The sequence below is a fragment of the Myripristis murdjan genome, chromosome 8 (genome assembly GCF_902150065.1).
Source record: "Myripristis murdjan chromosome 8, fMyrMur1.1, whole genome shotgun sequence".
Classification (NCBI taxonomy): Eukaryota; Metazoa; Chordata; class Actinopteri; order Holocentriformes; family Holocentridae; genus Myripristis; species Myripristis murdjan.
This window is the reverse complement of record NC_043987.1, coordinates 29,726,730-29,747,313: the sequence shown is the minus strand read 5'-3', so window position 1 is coordinate 29,747,313 and position 20,584 is coordinate 29,726,730. Positions and strand designations below refer to the sequence as shown.

Genomic DNA, 20,584 nt, shown 5'->3' with positions numbered 1-20,584 from the left:
AAAATCAAAGATGCAGTACATAGGAATATAACACTCAAATATAAAATCTTAACACATAAAATCACGACACAGGATATTAATCACACACTAAAAGCAGTTAGTTTTGTTTGAAATATTTTTTTTGTTTTAACCCGGAAGTCGAATTCTTCCAGACGGATGTTTCCATGGTCTGCGTTTAACTTTTTTTTTCCTTATACAAAAAAAAAAAAAAAAAAAAAAAAAAAAACTGGACTGGGTGTTGTTAGTTATACAAGTTGCCTTCCCCACTTAATGTAAATCGACGAGGAAGCGGCACACGGAGACGGACACACGGAGGATGACACCGAGGTGACGCTCCAGTCAGCTGATTGACTCACATGACAGCCTTTTCCAGTTTCAGGATCGGGAACAGATACTGCCAGATGCGGTCAAAATGCTCAGAAACATTTCGCTTTAGTCGTCAGAAAAGAGAAAAGTGCTTCACCTTGTAGTTAACTCGCTAACTTGACGGAGGCACGGATGGCTGCGGGTGTCGGCTGCTCCCCACCGAGCTACCTGTGATGCGAACCGGGGCGGTGAGTCTGCACAAACCGGAGCAGCTACGGGGTTAGCTTGAGGGGGAAAAAAACACAAAAAACAACAAAGCTTCAACGTAGCTGGTGAGTTATTTTCCATGATGTACCTTTTTTAACTTACATAAGCGCAATAAAGAACTTTTTACTCGCAATTAAAGCCAGTCATAGCCCTAAATACGTTCCTTTCTCTTTTGAAAGACTGCAGCCCCAACGAGACTAACTCCATTCAAAAATATGCGGCTTCATGCTGATTTGCTTGTTTTGGAAAAATACGTACTCGTTAGAACATGAATAAAGACACTATAGGAAATAACACGATCCGCTTTATCATTCGGCATATAATTAACACACCAGGCAATCTTACTTTAAAGAAAAATCCAACTTTTATGGTGACTTGTTATGTCATTTCCAACAATAAACCAACAAGGCAGCCGATTAGAAATGCCAGGATTTTAAAAAATGCATTGAAGCTGGTTGGATCACTTATATGCCGAATTTAATCTTGGACACCCCCGAGTAGAAAAAGTGCTCAATATCTCTAATCGATATACATTTGTCGATCATATTGACAGATTGCTCAGTGGTAATCTATTTTGGTGTGACGCTTGGTCATTTCAAGAGAGGAATGTGGGAGCTCACAGTGTTTGACTTTTGCTGACAGATCCACCGAGGAATCTTTTTGGTGTTGTGCTCCTCTCTTATGTGTGTTTTTGTGTTTTTTATTCATAATTCACAGATGTGCTTCTGACTCCGGTACAAGTTTGCATTCATTTCCTTGGAGGGGTTCAGTGTGACGCTGCCAAAATGAGTCCGGAGGGGAAGGCGCTCCTCAACATTGTCATTCTAGGCTTCGGCTTTATGTTCATGTTCACTGCTTTTCAAACGTGCGGCAACATCGAGGTGGGTTTGAATTTTTTCCCAGGTTGATCACGTGCACAACCAAATCTCTCAGCCCTGTGCGGTCGTGAGTCATCATGTTGGCACTAATCCATTTCCTCTATCTTTTCAGCAAACCGTTATCAAGAACTTCAACAGCTCTGAGTTCCATGGCAGCGGATACACAAGGTAATCTGGCCGGATTACCACACGGCCACGCTTGTTACACTTCACATCTCAACTCTTGGCTTATGCTCTTTACGTTGAGCGCAGCGCTTCTCCAGCTCTGACTGTGAGCACATCCTCTACTTAGAACATGTAATCAAAGAGGCCTCAGACATCATTTAATCGCAGGTAATCAGTTTAGGGAACAAAGCTGACATTGAGCTCTGACATACCAGTTGAGCTGAGGCTTCCAGAAATATCCCTCATGCTGTATATGACTGTGCCGCTGCCTGTTTTTAGCTGTTTCTTTCTCTTTTTCCTTTTTTTTTTTCCCCCAGAGAGTTTAAAGCTGCAACGGGCAAGACTTTTAACTAAAAATGACTAAATTACGACTGAAATACTAAAGCGTGAGCACGACATGACCGCTGGGCAATGACGTCCCTCAGAGGGTTCATTTACATTCAAACCTTCTCACCAGAATACATGGAGGCCTAATAGACATGTTGAATTTATTTCCTGCCTCAAAAGACGTTGGCTAAGCCTTTATTTGAAATATTTTGAAAGTAGCGTTGTGTACGTTGGCGTGTGTAAAATATGTCGCCTGATGCTTGTGGCGTGCTGGAAGTGGAAGAAGATTTGATGTAAACGCAGCTTCTTTCTTCTTTCCTTGCAGCTTCTTATCAGACATATTCTGGATTAGCAGTAGCTAGATTACGAAATTATCTGCGTTCCCGGGTCTTCTGCTTTCCCTTCTTGAATGGCGAACGCAGACTTCCACCACCTGCTGGTATGGAGAGTCATTTCCTCTCATGCAGGCGCAGAACGTACGCTGGCTGCCGTGTTTGCGGTGTGTTCAGGTGCAACTTTTTGGCTCCAACACAGAAGACGTGAGGCGACGCAAAACAGTCGGCCTTTGTCGCCGCTTGTTGCCACATTTGATTCGCATGTGATGATTTTAGCCCCCATAGGAGCTATTTCATTGTAGTGAGACCATTTTTGGAGCTTGTACGACATCACTGTATAACATGACCCTTTGTGACCTTTAGGATAATCACAGCTTCATGAAACTTTACATCCACAAACTAGAGCATAATCCAAAAAAAGCAAATTGACAACAAATCTTAATATGGAATTGCAATACTTGTAGAATTGCAGTACAGCCAAGTATTGTGACAGAATCAAATCGAGACACTAACATAGTTCGAAAATGTTCATCATCCCTACTTTTCACATGGCAAAAATCAAGGTAGAAGACAATTTTTTTTTACCTATTTTACCTAGGTAAAATAGGTAAAATAAACATCTTCTACCTTGATTTTTGCCTGAAAAAAGTAACAGTAACTCACATGAGACACCAACATATCGTCCCAGCCCTGCTAACTGTCCTGTCCTTCCCCACTTGAAGCATGTCCATCATCTATGGAGTTTTCTCTGCGTCCAACCTGATCGCCCCCTCAGTGGTGGCTGTGATTGGACCTCAGCTGTCCATGTTCTTCAGTGGACTTCTGTACAGGTAAGCAGCCGGTACAGCCTGACCTGCTTCTTGCATGTTGTCCTTATATATTTGTCTGTTTGCTCATCCAGGCTCCTCATGTGACTTCATATTGTTGTTTTTTTCCCACAGTGGGTACATTGCTATGTTCATCTACCCGTACACATGGAGCTTCTACACGGCCTCTGTGTTGGTTGGAATCGGAGCAGCAGGTGAAGTGATCATTTCTACCTGGCAAATTAATTCTGTTGCACCTTTTAAAAGTTTTCTAATCTGTATGATTTTTCTTTATTTTTGTGTTCTAGTCCTGTGGACGGCTCAGGGAAACGTGCTCGCTATCAACTCCACCGACTCCACCATTGGTAGAAACAGTGGAATATTTTGGGCCCTGCTGCAGTTTAGGTAAATATTTTTTACTCTATTAGGTTTATTAGTTTTATAGATAACTGTGTTTTTTGGTGCACTTTTGAGTATACATACATTTTCAATACAGAGAGTTTTTCCAACATCCCTTTTCTCTCTTTGCAGCTTATTCTTTGGAAACCTGTACATATATTTTGCCTGGCATGGACACGTTCATATAACAGGTATTTGGCAACGTTTTCTTATTTTGAGTGTCAAAAATAGGTCTGGTGAGCATGTTTCATACTATTCGTAGATTTCAGTTCCCCTTCTTTTAGGAAATCTCATTTTAAGCGCGTGACTCATGTTCTGTGTCCCAGACGAGGACCGCCAGACGGTGTTCATCTCTCTCACGGTCATCAGCCTGGTCGGGTGCTTCCTTTTCTTCCTGATCCGGAAGCCCGAGCCTGAAGCGGCGCCCTCGGAGACATCAGAGCCGCTGCTGCCGACCGAAATCTCCGAGAGTAACTCCACGACGGGGTGAGTGTCATCCCGCCCCGAGGAGGAATGATACTCTCTGTTGGAACAGTGCAGGGCAGGATGGCTGACCTTCAGCTGCAAATGCTGCCCTTTGTTTTCTGCGATACAGTCACCACGACAACCAAATGCGATTTGGGAGCGGTGCTGGTGCAATCGCTGAGAAAAAAAAATTTAGACCTGGAGCCTCTAAAAATTTTATTTTGTCAAATATTAGTCATCACTAGTTAATGTCATGTACCTCTGATTATAAAGGGTATGAGTATGTACATGACTGACATCCGTCAAATGTCATGACTGACGCTCGACTGACGCTCAACTGATGTCAGTCATGTTTAACAGTTTTACATTAGCTGGCTTTCCACTGAGGCGCCAAACGCGGGCGTGCTCGTGTGTCCCAGGGCCAGTCGCATTTCCATTGTCAGTTCTGGTCTCCTCAGTGAGTCTGGTGGGGCCAGTTTCCAGGTTGTAATGCCCCACTGAAAAAGAGAAATGAAGAATAACTGGCCGTCCTGGTCAAACGAGGACATTTTAGCTCTGATCAGTACATGCACCGTGCCAGGACTTCAATTTTGCAATTGTGCAGAGTCATTTTGGCCGGGCCTTTTAGTTACAGAAGTTAAAACTGTACCTCGATGGTTTCCAGCCGGCAGTCTCACTAAAGCAGAAATGACTGATAACACACTGTGGAAAAGGACTAGCACGTCTGGTTGATTATGGCACTTATTAAATCTTTTTCTTAAGCGTCGTCAGTGCTGAGATAGCTTATCATTTATACGTTCCAGTTTCTATTTATTACAACACACGGCTTCTAAAGACATTATAAATCCACTTGCAGCTTATTATGAGTTACTTGCAAGTGATTTTGATTGCATTAAATGTTTTGACTCTCCTGGTTTGGAGAGTTTCAGTGTCTCATGGTCCAGTTACTGTTTCATAGCATCTTACAACCTGACAAAAATATAATGCCGGCACGTGGAATCACTTAACACTTCTTTGATTTTTTTTTCCCACGCAAAAGTGAACATAAGAGCTACACAAAATATTGACTGTTGGCATAAATTACTTTTCAAAGCCCATGAAAGCTGAATCCTAGTGCACGTTTCTGTTTGCGCCACAGCTAACAAAGTCATGTTTATATCTTCTTTCTCTTTGCAGGCCGTCTAGCGTGGGCCTCTGCTCCCAAGCTGTGGACGCTTTTGGTAAGATCATATAATATTGCACATGAAACGACCATGAGGCTTTTATAGCCCCAGTGTGGCATGACCGTGTCTTACATAACTTGTACTTTCTCTTGCAGTCAAAGCGTGTAAACTGTTGGTCACCAAAGAGATGCTGCTGCTGAGTATCTCCATAGCGTACACCGGTGGGTAAAAGGTCAACGGTGGAAGACAATGAAGTTAGAGCAGATATAAAACAGATACGGCAAATTAGAACGATTAAGTTTGAATTCTTGCCCTTTGCTCGCTCTTTGCCAACAGGTTTGGAGCTGACCTTTTACAGCGGGGTGTACGGGACGTGTATCGGAGCCATGACGCGGTTCGGGCAGGACGCCAAGAGCTTGATTGGCGTCTCGGGCATTTTTATTGGCATGGGGGAGATCTTAGGTCAGTCTGCTTTGCTGTGCTGTGTCCTTTTGATGATCTCAGCACATGAAAATACAGAGAACTTGGAAATCTCACAAGGCGATGACGTCTTTTCTTTTTGTTCCCCTGCGTGGCCAGGAGGGGGCTTATTCGGGATGCTGAACAAGTGCAACCGCTTTGGGAGGAACCCCGTGGTGCTGCTGGGCCTCATCACGCACTTCGTCGCCTTCTACCTGATTTTCCTCAACATTGCCAGCGATGCTCCTCTGGCCCCAGAGGCAGGGACAGATCTGCAGGCTTACATCAACCCCAGGTACTAAGAGCGCCGCAGGCCGGAAATAGACCAGAACTAACTGAGATAATGAACGAGAGGTGGAGATCAGGTCTGGAAAGTCTGGAAATGTGCAGTGTCTTGGCACTCTAGGCCTAAATGGGTTCAAATGCGCCATCCAAGTCTATGATAAGCTGGAGCGTCCAAACATAAGAGGCCTCCTTCCAAAAGAAGCTCACAAAACACAATAGACACAGGACCTAAATCTTAAAAAAAAAAAAAAAAAAAAAAAAATTATTGCTCTGCAGTTACTATAAAACAGAACACGACAGTCACTCCTGAGTTATGGCTCCTGCATTCAAGTCTCAATGAATTTTGAAACTGCCCAAAAATATATCGTCATACTGTCCTGATTTACATAGAAAATACACTTTTTGTGGTTTTATATCCTTTTGTTGAATTTTATTGAACATCAAACAAAATGAAGTCAAGGTCAAGAAAAAGTATTGGATTGTGGGAATCCTGAAACACAGATTATAAATGATCAGACCAGCAGCGTCCCTGAAGAAGACCAACTTTTCCCTTTTAGATGTTATTTGCAACTTACAGGAGAGACCCAGCTAGGAAAAGATGAGTTTTGTCGTTGTTGCTGCAATTCCTGCAGGCTGCCAACAGAGGTCCCCAAAGGGCATAGATTAGTTAGTGCCCCTTTAACTTGAGGTTGTGCTGTCCGTGTGTGTGTGTGTGTGTGTGTGTGTGTGTGTGGTTCAGCGTCGGCGTGGCGTTGCTGTGCAGCTTCCTGCTGGGTCTGGGCGACAGCTGCTTCAACACTCAGCTGCTCAGCATCATCGGCTTCATGTTCCGCGACAACAGCGCCCCGGCCTTCGCTGTCTTCAAGTTCATTCAGGTACATTAGAAAGTTACAATAATAATAACATATATAAAGGTCAACTGTGCAAAACTGCAGAGGGTCGATTGAAGGCGGGACCTTTTAGACTCGTGGAATAACGATGTAATTTAATTTAATTCGAGGCCATACTGATAAAACCCCTGCTTATTTCTAAATTTGGACCATCAAAACAAGGATTATTTAAAGATGATTATTATTATATAATGATTATTATTATAAACATAGAGTAAAGATTATAATCGATCAGTGACTCAGGCTGAATTTGAGGACCGTGGAGACTGAACCAAATTATTAAACACATTATTTTGTCATTTTAGTTCAAACGGTCCTCACTTGAATCGATCCTCAGAAACTTCATATGTTTTATATCTCAGAAGCAGAAGAGGCTGTTTGGTCAAATATCTCTTTCCAGTTTGGTTCCACTTTGTAACCTGACTTTGTGTTTTGTTTTTTGTTTTTTTTTTTTGTTGTCTCCCTCCACAGTCCATCATGGCCGCCCTGGCCTTCCTCTACAGCAACTTCCTGCCGCTGCACTGGCAGCTGCTCATCCTGGTGCTGGTCGGCTTCCTGGGCTCGCTGTCCTTCTTCGTGTCGGAGTGGCTGGCCGAGTCCAGCAGGCTGGACTCCGACTACGACAGCATCTGATCTCGCTGGAAAACCCGTGTGGGTGGACGCCTTGGTGTACAGAACTCCGCCTGCTGTCTCTCGGTTGGACCAGACTGACGCTGTAATTCCTCCGTCTGGGCTGGACGGAGCCGGGCGGCGGCTGCAGGACTAAATATTTATTTCAAAGCCAGGATTCACCTCGTCACAGGCACGGGACGGGACGGGACGGCGTACGCACAAGACTCCCTCATTCCTGTGTGCGTGCATTTTCAAAATCCCTGTGAATACATCAGCTAACACTAATAAACATTAGTACACTTAGTTGAATCAGACATGAACAAATCATAATGGATAGAGATTGATCCTGCAGCCCTGTTGTTAAGTAAAAATGTTGCCTGCTAGACTTTGAATTTGTCACGGTCGACTTAAACATCTCTCTGCACGCCACAGCACAGAGAAGAAGTTGCTCGGGTGCCACATATCGACTTCTCCCTGCGAGTTTTTGCAGCTCACACGCATGTTTCACATCTCAGGCTCACAAATGGCATGTGGTGTGCAGAAATCAAGACGATGAATTTTTTTTCCTCCCCTAGCAGGACAACTACTCCCAGGCTCTTCTAGTCTATTTTGTTTTTAAATATTTTTTGAAGTGCAATGGACACTGTAATTCTGCGTCGTTCACTCTACACGGATCAGTTATTTATATTTCTGCACGGGACGATCTCCGCTGTTCGCTCTCCTCGTTCCTTTTGTCGCTCACGGTTCACAGTTCTGCTGGTATCACGAGGCTGTCACCGGTTCGCAATAAAGGCTGTGATTCCTGCCCTCGCTGTCGGTCCGAGCGAGTCACTTCAGCAGCGGGATCTCGTTTTGTTCCACTCGAGGACTCGCTGAAGCCGCCGCTGCATCAAACGGGAGCAAAGCGTAAAGGGAAACACCGGGAGATCAAACTTCCTATGCATCTTTTTTTTTTGTTGTTTTGTTTTTGTTTACGCCGTCAAATGTCATTTTCTCCTTTGTCGTTCCTCTCCTGAACATGTTTTTCTTCTCTTTTGTATGTGTGTGTTATTCATTTACTCATCCACTTTGAGTGCTGTGTAATTGGTTTAGTGGTAATAAGATCCAAGAGGCCAGTGACTAACTCCTCGTCTTGAGGCCAACCTGGGACTCCTCCTCCTCGTTCCAGGAACCTTTTCACGATTTAAAGTCGGGCCTCGAATAATTATCCGAGGCTGTTTTTGATCGTGCCAAAGAAAGAAAGAAAGGAAGAAAGGAGTCCTCTTTTTTTTTTTTTTTTCTTGCAACTTTTACCTCTTTAGCCCTCGCCATCTCCAAGGAACAAACATCAAGGTGCAACGAAAAGGGTGCAGGGGGAGCAATTTAATGTTATTTTCACTTTGCTAGGAAATGAGTTGACACTTTTTTAATGCCAAGGGTGGTTTCAGATAATTCTCACTAATTCACAACAAGTTGGCACCAAATCAGCAAACAGTTAAATACAGGCCTTATGTGTTTTTGTGTTTGTCTCTCAGACCATCATGTGACAGTGGGATAGGACAGCTGAGAACTGGATCTTAAATGCTGTGTTTTTTTTTTTTTTCGTTGAAAGTGTCAATTTATGAATTGCGCTCTAATGTCATGTAAATCGGAATGAAGGTTTCGGGGGTTTGCTTTAGGTTTATTCACGTTTAGTCCATGTTGAATGCGTTCTGTCTCTGGGATATTAAGGGAACTAACTGCCTATGTGCTGTACCATGAAGGTGATTTTATACTTGAATGTAGAATGACACCCGAATTTTCATGCTTGCTTGTTTTTATTATCAATAAAATGTTGTTTTGATTGTTTGTTTTATGTTTCACCAGATATGAAAGGCTAGAAGTGGCCTTAGCTTAACTTAACCTTTTTTAAACTCTTTTTAGGAGTGGTAGATGGCAAGTTTAGTCGCTTATAAACAATAATTGATTGAGTTATAAGAGAATAAAAGTGATATTTCGATGGGAAGAGCCTTCGAGGTGTTTCCAGCCGCTCCTCCGGTTGCTATGGCTCTGCCTCCCGTTGCCTAGCGACCGCGGACGCTGCGAGTCCCGACGCGCGGAGGATCTGGCAAGTCAGAAAGAAAAAAAAAAAAAAAACATCCGGTCACACTTTTCAAAGTAAGACCATCTGTTGTGGCGTCCTTTTGTCCGTAGTTACTTGTCAAGGTAATACAGGTTACTCTTACTGTAGGCTACTGTCATTTCATTAATGGATAGCACTTGGTCTTTATTTTGATAATTATTAATATGGATAATATGAAGATAGAGGGTTCGTTTTTGTGTGTTATTCATTTATTTATTTTTCTTCTTTTTGTTCTTCACCAGACTGTCCTTTCCGGTTTGGTTTGGGTTGAATTTTCTGTTTGTTTGTTTGTTTTTTTCTTTCCTGCTACCCACTGGTGGGGAAAACAAACCAGTGAGCCAGCAGCCAGCACCTTTTTACTTTTTCACCAGAATGAGTTGAGCTGAAAGCCAACATTTTGAGATGGTACTGAACATCTTTAACTTTGACCAATTTCATGCTAAGAGTTTTGTTTGTTCGTTTTCCAACAAACTTATCTCTTATCATGGTGGAAGGTCTCAGAAACAGCATTTTAGATCATGGGAAAGCCAATGTAATATTATTACAGCTGAAAATAACCTATCCACTCATTAGCTAAGTGTAGGGTAGCCTGTGTGCCTTTAGGCAGCTAATATAGGCTTGATCAATAATCGATCAAACTGCGCAGGAGACCAATCCACAATCAAGTTTCACTAATAAGAGAGGCGAATATAAAGTTGCGACGCCATGCGCTTTTATTTTGAAGTCCAAATCGCTCCACTTCCGGCCGGAGTGTGTCCAGCTCGCCGCAGCTTGGACCCCCTCGGTCCAGTCGGACAGCAGAGGTGAGGCTGTTTCCACGAAATCAGGAGACAAGGCTCAGCAAAGACTAAAACTATTTCCATCCATTTAGACAGTTTGTCTCGTTTTTAATCGCTAAACTGTAAAGTTTTCTTCTTGTTTCCGTCTGAATCTAATAAAAAAAAAAAAAAAAAAAAAAACAGCTGCCTGTCTCTCTGTCAGAGGAGGAGGAGGAGGAGGACTTGGTGAACCTGACAGGTGTTGGTGTCCCGCTGCAGGACAGGCTGGACCGGCTGGAGCCCCGAGCCGTAGGTAGGAACCAGCGCACCTGTCTGTCCATCCATCAGTCTGTCTGTCTGTCTGTCAGTCTGTCTGTCTGTCTGTCCATCCATCAGTCTGTCTGTCTGTCTGTCAGTCTGTCTGTCTGTCTGTCCATCCATCAGTCTGTCTGTCCATCCATCAGTCTGTCTGTCTGTCTGTCTGTCTAGTTATTAACAGAATCACATCCAGTCAACATTATTAAAACAAGATCTAGTTAGCTTTGAGGGATATCAGTTCACCTCTTTGTGATTGTTTTCGGCTTCCAAACTGATCTCTGGTGATTTTTGCTGATCTTTACCCGGCACACCTGAACGTATCACCTTTTTGTCTCTGATGAGGTCTGATGAGCGCCACACTTTGCCACATGCAGCTGGCGCCCATTATCTGTCATGTAGACATGCTGTGTCTATATAGCAGCTACTATACACACTGTGTGAATTACACTGGGTTTCTCTTACAATCAGCTGTAGGGGGAGGGAAGACCCACACATGCAGGGCTGTGAGTTTCTGATTCATATCCGACTTGTGAGACTGCAGTTATATTTGTAGGTCATGGTGTTGGCAAGACATTTCCTGAACTATACCTCCTGTGTTATCAGCCCAAATGACTACCTGCGGCTGCAGCAGACCAGAGCGTCCCTCCTCTTTTTCCACACTGTGGTCACCGGTTGGATATCAGACATGCAGGACTGTCTCCTTAAAGGCTGAGTTGCACCAACAAGGATTCATTTGATCTAAAATCAGCTCCAAATCAGAGTTTAGCACAACCAGGTTTAAAATTACTGAATCCAGGTTTCTTTTTAAGCTGTTGCACAATTAACAACTAATCCTGGTTTAGTAAATCCAAGTTTAGAGATTTAAACCGAAATTCAATAAACCAAGATGGTGATGCTTGCTTACCTGGAAAAGAAATATATGAACGAACGATCGCATAAATAAACAATGAAAAGGCATAATTGCAAGCTGCTCCGTGTTTTTGGTGCAACAAATTGGAGTTAATTGGAGCCCTGCAGTGTGCCAGCTGTTTGTTTTTGTTTCAAACATGTTTGAAAAACAATAACATGTAGAAATATAAAAACATTTTTAAAATAAAATATGAAAACATCCTTTGCTCTTTGACCAAAAATATCATCTTCATCAGTCAAAGTGTTGATTTAAATATGTTTGACAGAAATACAGAGACTTTGCTGTCGGTTTCGGAGGGTTAACCTCTCTGTGGGATTCAGGGACTTTCATTAAGAAACCGACCTCCTTCCTGCCCAAATCTGACAGCGTCCAGCTCGGACGGTCCCCGGCAACCCAAACTGAGCAATGCTGCAGGGAGCGTCCTCACGGCCCCGTCCCTCTGACCTCTGACCTCTGACCTCTGACCCCGGCGGGGGGGCAGATGTTGACAAAGACAACAAAGCACAACCCGAGGCTGAGAGATAAGACGCGTCAAGCTGTTACACTGTCGGCACATGAGGCGTTCGAGGTCCGCGGCTGAGAGTCAGTCACTGTGCTGATCGTACGCAGCCATCACTTTAAATACTTAATTTAGGTTTCCTGTGAGGCTGTGAGACTGAGTTGGCAGAGCAAACTGTGAATTTTCTTTAGGGCCCTCCAAATTAGGAATGTGTGTGTGTGTGTGTGTGTGTGTGTGTGTGTGTGTGTGTGTGTGTGTGTGTGTGTGTTTGTGTGTGCAATGAAACAAAGGAAATTCCTCAGGTGGATTTGAATGCATGCCTCACCCTTTGGCCTTAAGTTCAACCTAAACAAATGGCAGAAAACACATAAAGATTCGTATTTAATCACTTGTTTCAACTGTTGCAGCAAATATGGAGCGAAATAATATTGCACTGAGATGCCGAAAATGTAATATTTTGTCACGCAACACATTCCCATGGGCTTATTTTGAATGATATGACTGGACTTGATGTGGTTTGTGGTCACAGATGAGGAAACACTGGTAAGGTAAACGCCCGTATCAGCTGGAAAACCTGAACGTTAAACCAGTGGAGAAGTGTTAAATAAAAAGGAGAGGCTGTCAGTCTTTGTTTTGTGTTTCATGTAATTAAATTCATTAATCCTGGCAATTCATATAACTATAAACTTGCTGTATTAACATATGGTTGTTGTTGCAAATTAAAGTGTTCATATCTCTGTAGGACCGATTCAGGCTGTTGCACCTGGATTATCCAATTTTCCCATTGTCCAAATCTGCTGTATTTTCTGTTTTGTGATGTGCTGCGTAACACTCGGGTGTAAATTTCATCACAGGGACAGCAAAAAAAAAAAAAAAAAAAAATTGAAAAAATACTTTAATTTTGGCAGTGCTGTCTACTGCTGATTTTACTGTCCTGCTCTATATAGATAAATCTGGCACATGAACGTGGTCTCACCCTCTCCAGTTCAGGCTTTTTCTCCAGGCTGTCTCTGAGTTGTAAATTATCACACTTTTCAGTTGTTTTTCCACACTAATAAATAAAGGAAATTAAGGAAATTTTCTGGGCACAACTATAAATATGTTGAAACAAGGCAAATTGTGCCACTAGTATCAGTAAACAATGGCCACTTGATTCAAAAGAAATTCTGGAAATAAGATGATTAGCCCTGGAAACAAGTGGGGTTATCTCATCCCATTGGCAGTTTTTTCAGTTTGAAAAAAAAACAAAACAAGATTTTAACACTGAAGTTGAGACTGAATGACTTGGTAACATGGAGATTTTTGCAGCACATCTGGGTTTATGATAGCTAAGCAGAAGGGAAATATCAGGAGCAGGATGCAAACGGGATAAATGAACAGCAAATCGAACTGACAAGAATGAAATGTTGAAAAATCCTCGGAGCAAAACAACAGTGTGAGGTTAAACTGACGTAACTGTCCCAAAAAATTCAAAAGTTATCTGTGGCATGAAAGCAGGAGGCATTAAGCTTTATGTCTGTTACTCTTTAAGCTGTCGTCTCATTAAAAGAGTCAGCCATTAACTGGACCTGACTAATATTGCACTTGGAGCAGGAAACAGCGACCAGCGGCAGAATCAGAACAGACGCCACGGGGGGTTTTGACGGCAAAGCCGACCTTTCAAGAACAAAAGTTTCCCTGGCAGGTTGATCGGTGAGGCCTGGCACCGGGCCTGATCCGTGTGGCGTGTGGCACAGGCTCCACAGCTTTGGGAGAACGGGGGTCCCAAAGGGGTGAGGCAAGCTGGAGGACAAGGGCACCCTGGGGAACGTCGGCACGGTAAAGTCAGCGGATACCGCAGCTGACCCAAAGCATGCCCACACGGGACATGAATGATTCAGGTGGGATTTTCAAAGATGGAGCATCACCTGGTCCTGCCCAGCGTTCACCTGAGAGCTATTCATACCCTGACAACCAGAGTCATCTCTGCAGGGGACTAATTACCCCTGATCACACTCACACACAGAGAGAGAGAGAGAGAGAGAGAGAGAGAGAGATCAGGGGCGAGATAGGGAAAGGCATGGGCAAGTCTGGGCAACTTCACAAAAACACCTTTAACATTTTCTGCCATCAACCAAACTCCATCAATCTTTAACTTCTCCCATTGGTCCACTTTGTCTCTTCACAATAAGAGCGTGGAGTTGGCGTAGCAGCACAGGTGGCACTCCTGAGCGACTGCAGGAAGTGTCTTTACAGAAACCTGAACAGAGACACTGGGGTCATCTGAGAAGTCGGGGTGGTGCCCGTCCCCCTTTGTGCTCCGCTTGTCATCGACGGCCTCACACGGCGCTGAGCAGGACGTGAAATATTCACCAGCGACAGCCAGAGAGGTGCCTTGTAGCACCTCTGTCCTTTGGACCAGAACCAGACGTTCTCTCCTGAATAGATCTTTGCATATAGACTATAAAAATCTCATATGTATGTCGTTTTGGATAAAAGCATCTGCCAAATGTGAATTGTATTTGCAACTGAACTGAAAGCTAAACAATCTTTCCTCCTTGTTAAAGAGACCGTCCTTCGATCAGAAGGCGTCCAACCTGCCAAAGTGTCCTTGAGCAACAGCCAAGGACAGCGGCTGCGGCTGTTCTGTGGCTCTAGGTTCCCTATGAGGATTCATCATATTAAAGGCACATTACGTAATTTTATTATCTTTTAGTACCATTTAGCAGCTATTGCTATCTATGTCTGCATTCAGACTTGATTACAAGCTTAGTGGTATTTAAGTTATCATAGCTAGAGGTTGTATTTCTGTACCACAACACAACTTACGTTGCTACATATTATATATGCAACAAATCATATTGGTCACAGAAGTTGAAATTGAAAGTGAAAGTAGTAGCAGTATCTTGCTATTCGCTAAGGCTAACTAAGCAACACACAGCAAATGTTTCTAACCTGAAAAACAATGGAGCCCACATCAGCCTGGCTATGTGTGTGTGTGTGTGTGTGTGTGTGTGTGTACTGCATTGGAGCAATACTTTCACACAAAATAAAGTGCCCTTCCCTCTCTCTACAGCTGACTATAAGAGAGGCTCAATAATAATTAACACAATAAGATGGCCTTATTTAATTTTATTTAACCTGTTTGTTATTCTTAAAGATATTTATAATTGAATAATTATTGATCTCACACATTTTTATATTTTTAGACAAGATGCAATTTTTTAGACAAGCAGTTTTTAAAAATATACTTAAAAAAAAAAAAAATGAAGGGAATTTTCCCCCAAAAAAAACATAGTGGCGGGATCCTGTTGCTGTGTAACCAGCTGTGAATATCATCATCATCGTCATCATCATCATTATCATCATCATCATCATCAGTACCATCTGACACCAGTTGCCTCCCCGAAGAGAAGCAGTTCCAGCCGTTGCATTAAGGTTAGTGTGAAGTTTGAATAATAAAAAGCAATAAAAAGCAATTAAATTCATATAATCAATATTAAAATGTTAAAGCAAATGATTGCAATACATTTTAATTTGATCATTTTGTATGGCTCTCGAAGGATGTTCTAAAAATTGAAATGGCCCTCAACAGGAAAAAGGTTCCCTACCCCTGACCTAAACGGTTGAAGGGATGTATTTTTGTCATCATCAAATCATGATGCACAACAATAGATAGATAGATAGATAGATAGATAGATAGATAGATAGATAGATAGATAGATAGATAGATAGATACTTTATTCATCCTGCAGGAAATTCGCAGTTTTTCAGCAGTATCCACAGATTACAGATTAAATAAAATTAAAAAAGATAAAAAAATAAATAAATAAATAATAAGATCTAAGTACAACAGAATAAGATCTGAGTACAACAGAATAAGATCTAAGTACAACCCAGTGTGCAAAAAGCAATGTGCAACAACAACAAAAAAAACCAGAAAAAAACATGTGCATGGGTGTATAAAATGTGCATAGAGGTAGGTCAATGTGCAAATTTAGAAGAAATATACAGTATACACATGATAAATAGCAGTAAGCAATATAAACACTATAAACAAGGATTATTTAAAAAAAAATAGAAATATGAACAATTTAAACAGAAGTATTAACAATTTAAACAGCAGTGGAAAATAACGTAACCTGAGGTACCAAAAATGGTAGAAGTAACTTTTTTAAACCTTTTTTTAGGAGATCAGCACTGAGACACAGTTGAGCCTGACTGTGTCCTCCGCTCAGCAGCAGGTGGAGCAAGAGACTCAAAATCTTACATTTACAGCATTCAACCCGTCAGACCCTGTGATGAGTCCATGTGAGCAGCAGGATGAGTTTAAACCTGAGAGACAGCGACCTCTAGTGGCGTAACTGGGTCACTGCCAGGTTCAAGACACCACGTGGTTTGTTCCGGGCAGCTCAGGTTTACACAGAACTGCAGCTGAGCTAATCTTAGAGCAACATATATGCTGACAAAACATCACCAGACAAGGAAACGCAGCCATGACACAGCAGCCAAACTCTTTGTGTCCGTTGGTGTTTGTTTGATTGATTTGTCATGGCCTTAAAGGGGCACTACACAACATTTCCTACGGTCAGTTGAACAAACAAAAACGTGGAACATGCATGTCACCTATCAGTGAGTCCAACAATGATAACGTCTTCATGAATCTACAAATAAGACCATTTTCCCTCTGTTCACTTCTCCTTAGATACCAAAGTACATGATTTTTTTTCATAACTTCACTGTTTTTGCCACCTTTAGTTTAACTAAATCATACTCAGAGGATAATAACACAAAAAAGACACATACAGTGGGTAAAAACATTTGTGGTATCAAATCAAAATGTATTACAGTCAGTTACAGTAAGGAGCTCGCCATAAACAACGCTGAATTGATCATTTCTATGATAAATGAGTATTCAGACAAACTGCATCATGTCATCATGTCATGTCATTGATGGGTAGATAGGGCTAGGTGATATGGACAAAATCAAAAATGATATGATATTTTTTAACTGAACACCTAAATAGTGATATTGTGATGATAATTAGTTTCACCAGATATTTACACAATTAGATTTTTAATAAACAATCATCAGTAGTGTGGATATGATGACTAAGCAGGTTGAGGTGCATAGAGGACCACTTTGAGCAGTTTAATAAGTTCAGAAAAATGCATCCCCTTACTGTAATGGAGCCTCTAACATCAGGAAATAGCACCATATTAGGATATAAACAGTCCCAGATGATATCTAGTCATGACATCATGTTGATGTATCACCCCGCCCTACTGGTAGACGTGTTAATTTTTAATCAAAAAGCCAACATCAGCCTGAAGTATCTCCAAGCTGATGTACCAGCCTGCACCAACAGGTCACATGCAGCACATGCATCTGTTCCCACAGGTCTGCTTGGTGGTTCGGTGTCGACCCGCACATGTCTGCCCTGCGAGGCTGGTGTGTGAAGGGCCAGCAGACGGGATATCCAGCGCCGACCGCTCAGATGGTCTCCTCATGGTCAGTGAAGGCACCTCCGAAGCTTCTAGAGTCCCGCTCTTCAACCCCCGGGCCCTGTTATGCAACGGGTGTTAGCATAATGACCACATGGCATTGTGTTATGTCTTTAAACTCGCTGCCCTCGGCCGGCTTCCTCCCTCTGCACCGTGGAAGGGGAAGGCAGGGAGGGAGGAGGTTAGCGGTATTTGGGAAATGGAAACGGGAGAAACAGAAGGAGAGATTGATGTCTGGTCAGGTTGGGATCGGGGGGGGTTGGTTGAGAGAAAAAATGTTGGCTTGTGGTTGTTTGAAGTTTGAAGAGGACTCCATGCCTCAGAGCAGGGGTGGTGTGAGGACGAGAGGTGGGGCACGAAAGGAGATGTTGAGGAGGGGGCCGTTTGGTGAGGAGCTTCAGCGCAGGAGGAATGTTTTTGTGTTGAAATGATGGCGTGGCCAAGAGAGCATGTGAAGGGCAGTTTAATGGTTACACCTCAGACAGTTTTCGGTGCTGGTGCAGGCCGCGCCGTCGACAACCACCCTGCGCCTGAGAGGCTGAGGGGAGGGAAGTAAACCCAGTGTGTGTGTGTGTGTGTGTGTGTGTGGGGAAGCTGGTTTAATGTTCCACACTGGAAAGAGAAGCAAAAGTTACTGAGTTACGTAACAGCCAGCGGGGCAAGTCTGGAGCTGCCTGCAGAAGTAACAGAGGAAATGCTGTCTCATTCATCACAAAGCCTCAGCTCCTTACATCTGACACTAGGAATCACAAACTGCACAACCTACAGCTCGACTGCAGTGACATTGTCCTTCTATTAAAAATCCTATAGCATCCAGTCAGCGTGATCACCATTACACTTGTTGACTATGGGGAAGTCCTTGAAAATGACCTGATTTAAATGCAGCATTTGGATTGGACAAACATAGACGAATATGTTCTTATTCTTATTATTTGTGCCCTGTGTTTCTGTAAAGATATTAAAACATCTGACAAAAATATCAGCAATCCGTGGCTTCAGTCGAAAAAGTAGAGGAACCCCACTGAAAACAAAAGCCTGAATGGTTTATGTACAACGTGCTGAAGTGATCCCAGCCTGTATTTTGGATCTGAGTTGGAAATGTCAAGGACAGGTAAGGTGTGTTTGGTGAGGTGTGCAGTGTTTGTTATCGCATGTCAGGGCCAACATGGCACGCTGTTCCCGTGTTGTGACCTGCAGGCACGTGCAGGAAAGGCAGGGCCGAGCACATTTGAAGAACTTTCACATGTGCTGGCTTTATATAGACACGAAGCTTTGCAACAAAAATTGTCTTATAATAAAAAGAACGACCTTTATCACTGGTACCAAAATGACCCAATACTCAAAATTTCTTATGTATTTTTATAGAACCAATCAATTTTAAGTTTTTAATGGCTTTTTTAGGATTTGTTTAGTATTTTGGCTGTGACTGTACTAAAAGAAATTGCACTTGAGGACCTAGAGTGATTTGTTAATGCAATATTTCACAAGTGCATGGGATGTTCGAAAACTTTTTTTCCACCACTGTATTTTGTTTTGTTTTTTTGTTTTTTTGTTTTTTTTAAATTACCCGCTGCAGAGACAGAGAAGTAGCGTGCTCTCCAGTTTGCAGTCACAGTGAATTTGGTGTCAGTGACATTACAGGAGGTGTAACATAATGGCCCAGTTCCATTTTTTATAAACCAGCTGGAAGTGTTTAATAAAACCAATGTGAACCATTCATGCGCCGCATATAGGTCAAAGATCTAATGTGGCACATCAGCCAGCGACAACAGAGACAACAGTGGGGCTTGTTTTCTATGAAGCTCTGTTCATAGAAAGTGTGCATTAGTCATGTTTGAGTTTGGTCGATCATTTTAAGCTAACTTCAGCTAACAACAAGAAATGCCGTCATCAGCTGAGCCACTTTTAACTTTTGATTCACAAATTTTTAAATGCAATATACAATAGTTTTGAGCACGCTCCTAATTTCGTTGTTCTTGTACAACGGCAATGAAGGCTTTCGATTCTATTCTGAGTACAAAAATGGAACAAAAAAGCCATATTTGACACAATTCTCAGCTAGGGAATGTTAGTTGGTCTTCCCCAAGTCATGTGAGGTTGTGTAAAAATTCACTGAAACAGTTTTAAATGGCAAAAAAAAAAAAAATTCCCCATCTCTGAAACAGTGAGAAGTCACCCCCACCTCCACCTTTCAGTGCATTGTTACACCTCTTGTAAATATAGGGGCTGTCATGGGCTGACAGTGGAGGGCACCTGCACACGTAAAACAGCCGGGCTCATTAATCTCTTCCACATGGCGTCCCCTTCAAATGTCACAGCGCTTCAGTCCCTTGGCATTTATCTGATGGACATACCTCGCATCTCAACATATGAAATGTCTGGCCGCAGCTCTGCCTGAGCGTGGCAGCCCTCCAGCGCTGCGCCACGCTCGGGGTGTTGCATCATGAGGGGAAACACACTACTACTAGCAGTGTGTTGTACATCCTGTTCACAGAGACGCCGGTGTGAGGGCGGGGCGAGGCAGGGCGCGTGACTGAAGAAACTTGAAAAGCAAGCGTAGGTGTACTTGCAAAGAGAAGGCGGGGACAATTTCCTTGAAATAAGGCCACCACTCGGTCTAAATTGTTTCCTGCTGCAGGCGAATGTGGTTTTAATTTGTGTCAACTGACTGTAAGGCTTTGTAACCCAAGTGTTTGAAGATCTGTACTCATAAAAAGGACTTGTCTGTGTTCTGGAAGAGGCTAGATTGTTGTGGTTGAAGCATGAGTACGCTCTCTTTTGCGATTGTAAAACTCCACTATTTCTTCCTCACTCACTGCAGATGTATGTTGCAGCTTTGTGCAACAGTTTTGTTTTTTTTTTGGTCTTATTGAGAAAAAGTGTTGGCTGCTTCTTTAAAGCAGTCATGTTAGGACACTTGGGTCCATCACACATCAGTTTCACTAACTGAAAATTGACTGGGTTTGACACAGAGCTGCGACCACATCCTTCCTCAATCAACCGCTTTTACTAATGCAAGAGAAACTTCAAGAAAAAAACTTCACCAACCGCAGTCGTGTTATTATTGTGAGGCCTCAACCGTCTCTGTTACAACAAAGACCAAAACAAGTGTGATGAAACGCATGTCAGGTAGTGAAAGACAGGCTCCAAACAAACG

The 20,584-nt window shown here is 42.7% G+C and overlaps 1 protein-coding gene across 2 annotated transcripts; it reads left to right on the top strand.

The window, feature by feature from the left end:
- The first annotated feature begins 226 nt into the window (after positions 1–226).
- mfsd11 (major facilitator superfamily domain containing 11) lies at positions 227–9,179 on the top strand. 2 transcript variants are annotated; one of them, XM_030056877.1, is made up of 14 exons: positions 227–554; positions 1,291–1,454; positions 1,564–1,619; positions 3,001–3,108; positions 3,220–3,299; positions 3,393–3,489; positions 3,616–3,674; positions 3,810–3,969; positions 5,125–5,168; positions 5,267–5,332; positions 5,448–5,573; positions 5,691–5,865; positions 6,595–6,730; positions 7,217–9,179. In XM_030056877.1, the coding sequence occupies exons 2-14, from the start codon at positions 1,359–1,361 to the stop codon at positions 7,376–7,378; spliced, it is 1,365 nt and encodes a 454-aa protein (XP_029912737.1). In that variant the 5' UTR covers positions 227–554; positions 1,291–1,358; the 3' UTR covers positions 7,379–9,179. The 2 variants fall into 2 exon arrangements, with proteins under 2 accessions (XP_029912737.1, XP_029912735.1); XM_030056875.1 differs by having other exon boundaries at positions 227–638.
- Positions 9,180–20,584: the final 11,405 nt, after the last annotated feature.

What these genes read in the sequence shown, in the direction of transcription:
- mfsd11 (XM_030056877.1), top strand. Translation starts at nt 1,359, where the DNA reads ATGAGTCCGGAGGGGAAGGCGCTCCTCAACATTGTCATTCTAGGCTTC. An exon ending in TGGACACGTTCATATAACAG is followed by an intron (nt 3,675 to 3,809) that starts GTATTTGGCAAC and finishes TCTGTGTCCCAG; the next exon opens with ACGAGGACCGCCAGACGGTG. An exon ending in CAGGCTTACATCAACCCCAG is followed by an intron (nt 5,866 to 6,594) that starts GTACTAAGAGCG and finishes TGTGTGGTTCAG; the next exon opens with CGTCGGCGTGGCGTTGCTGT.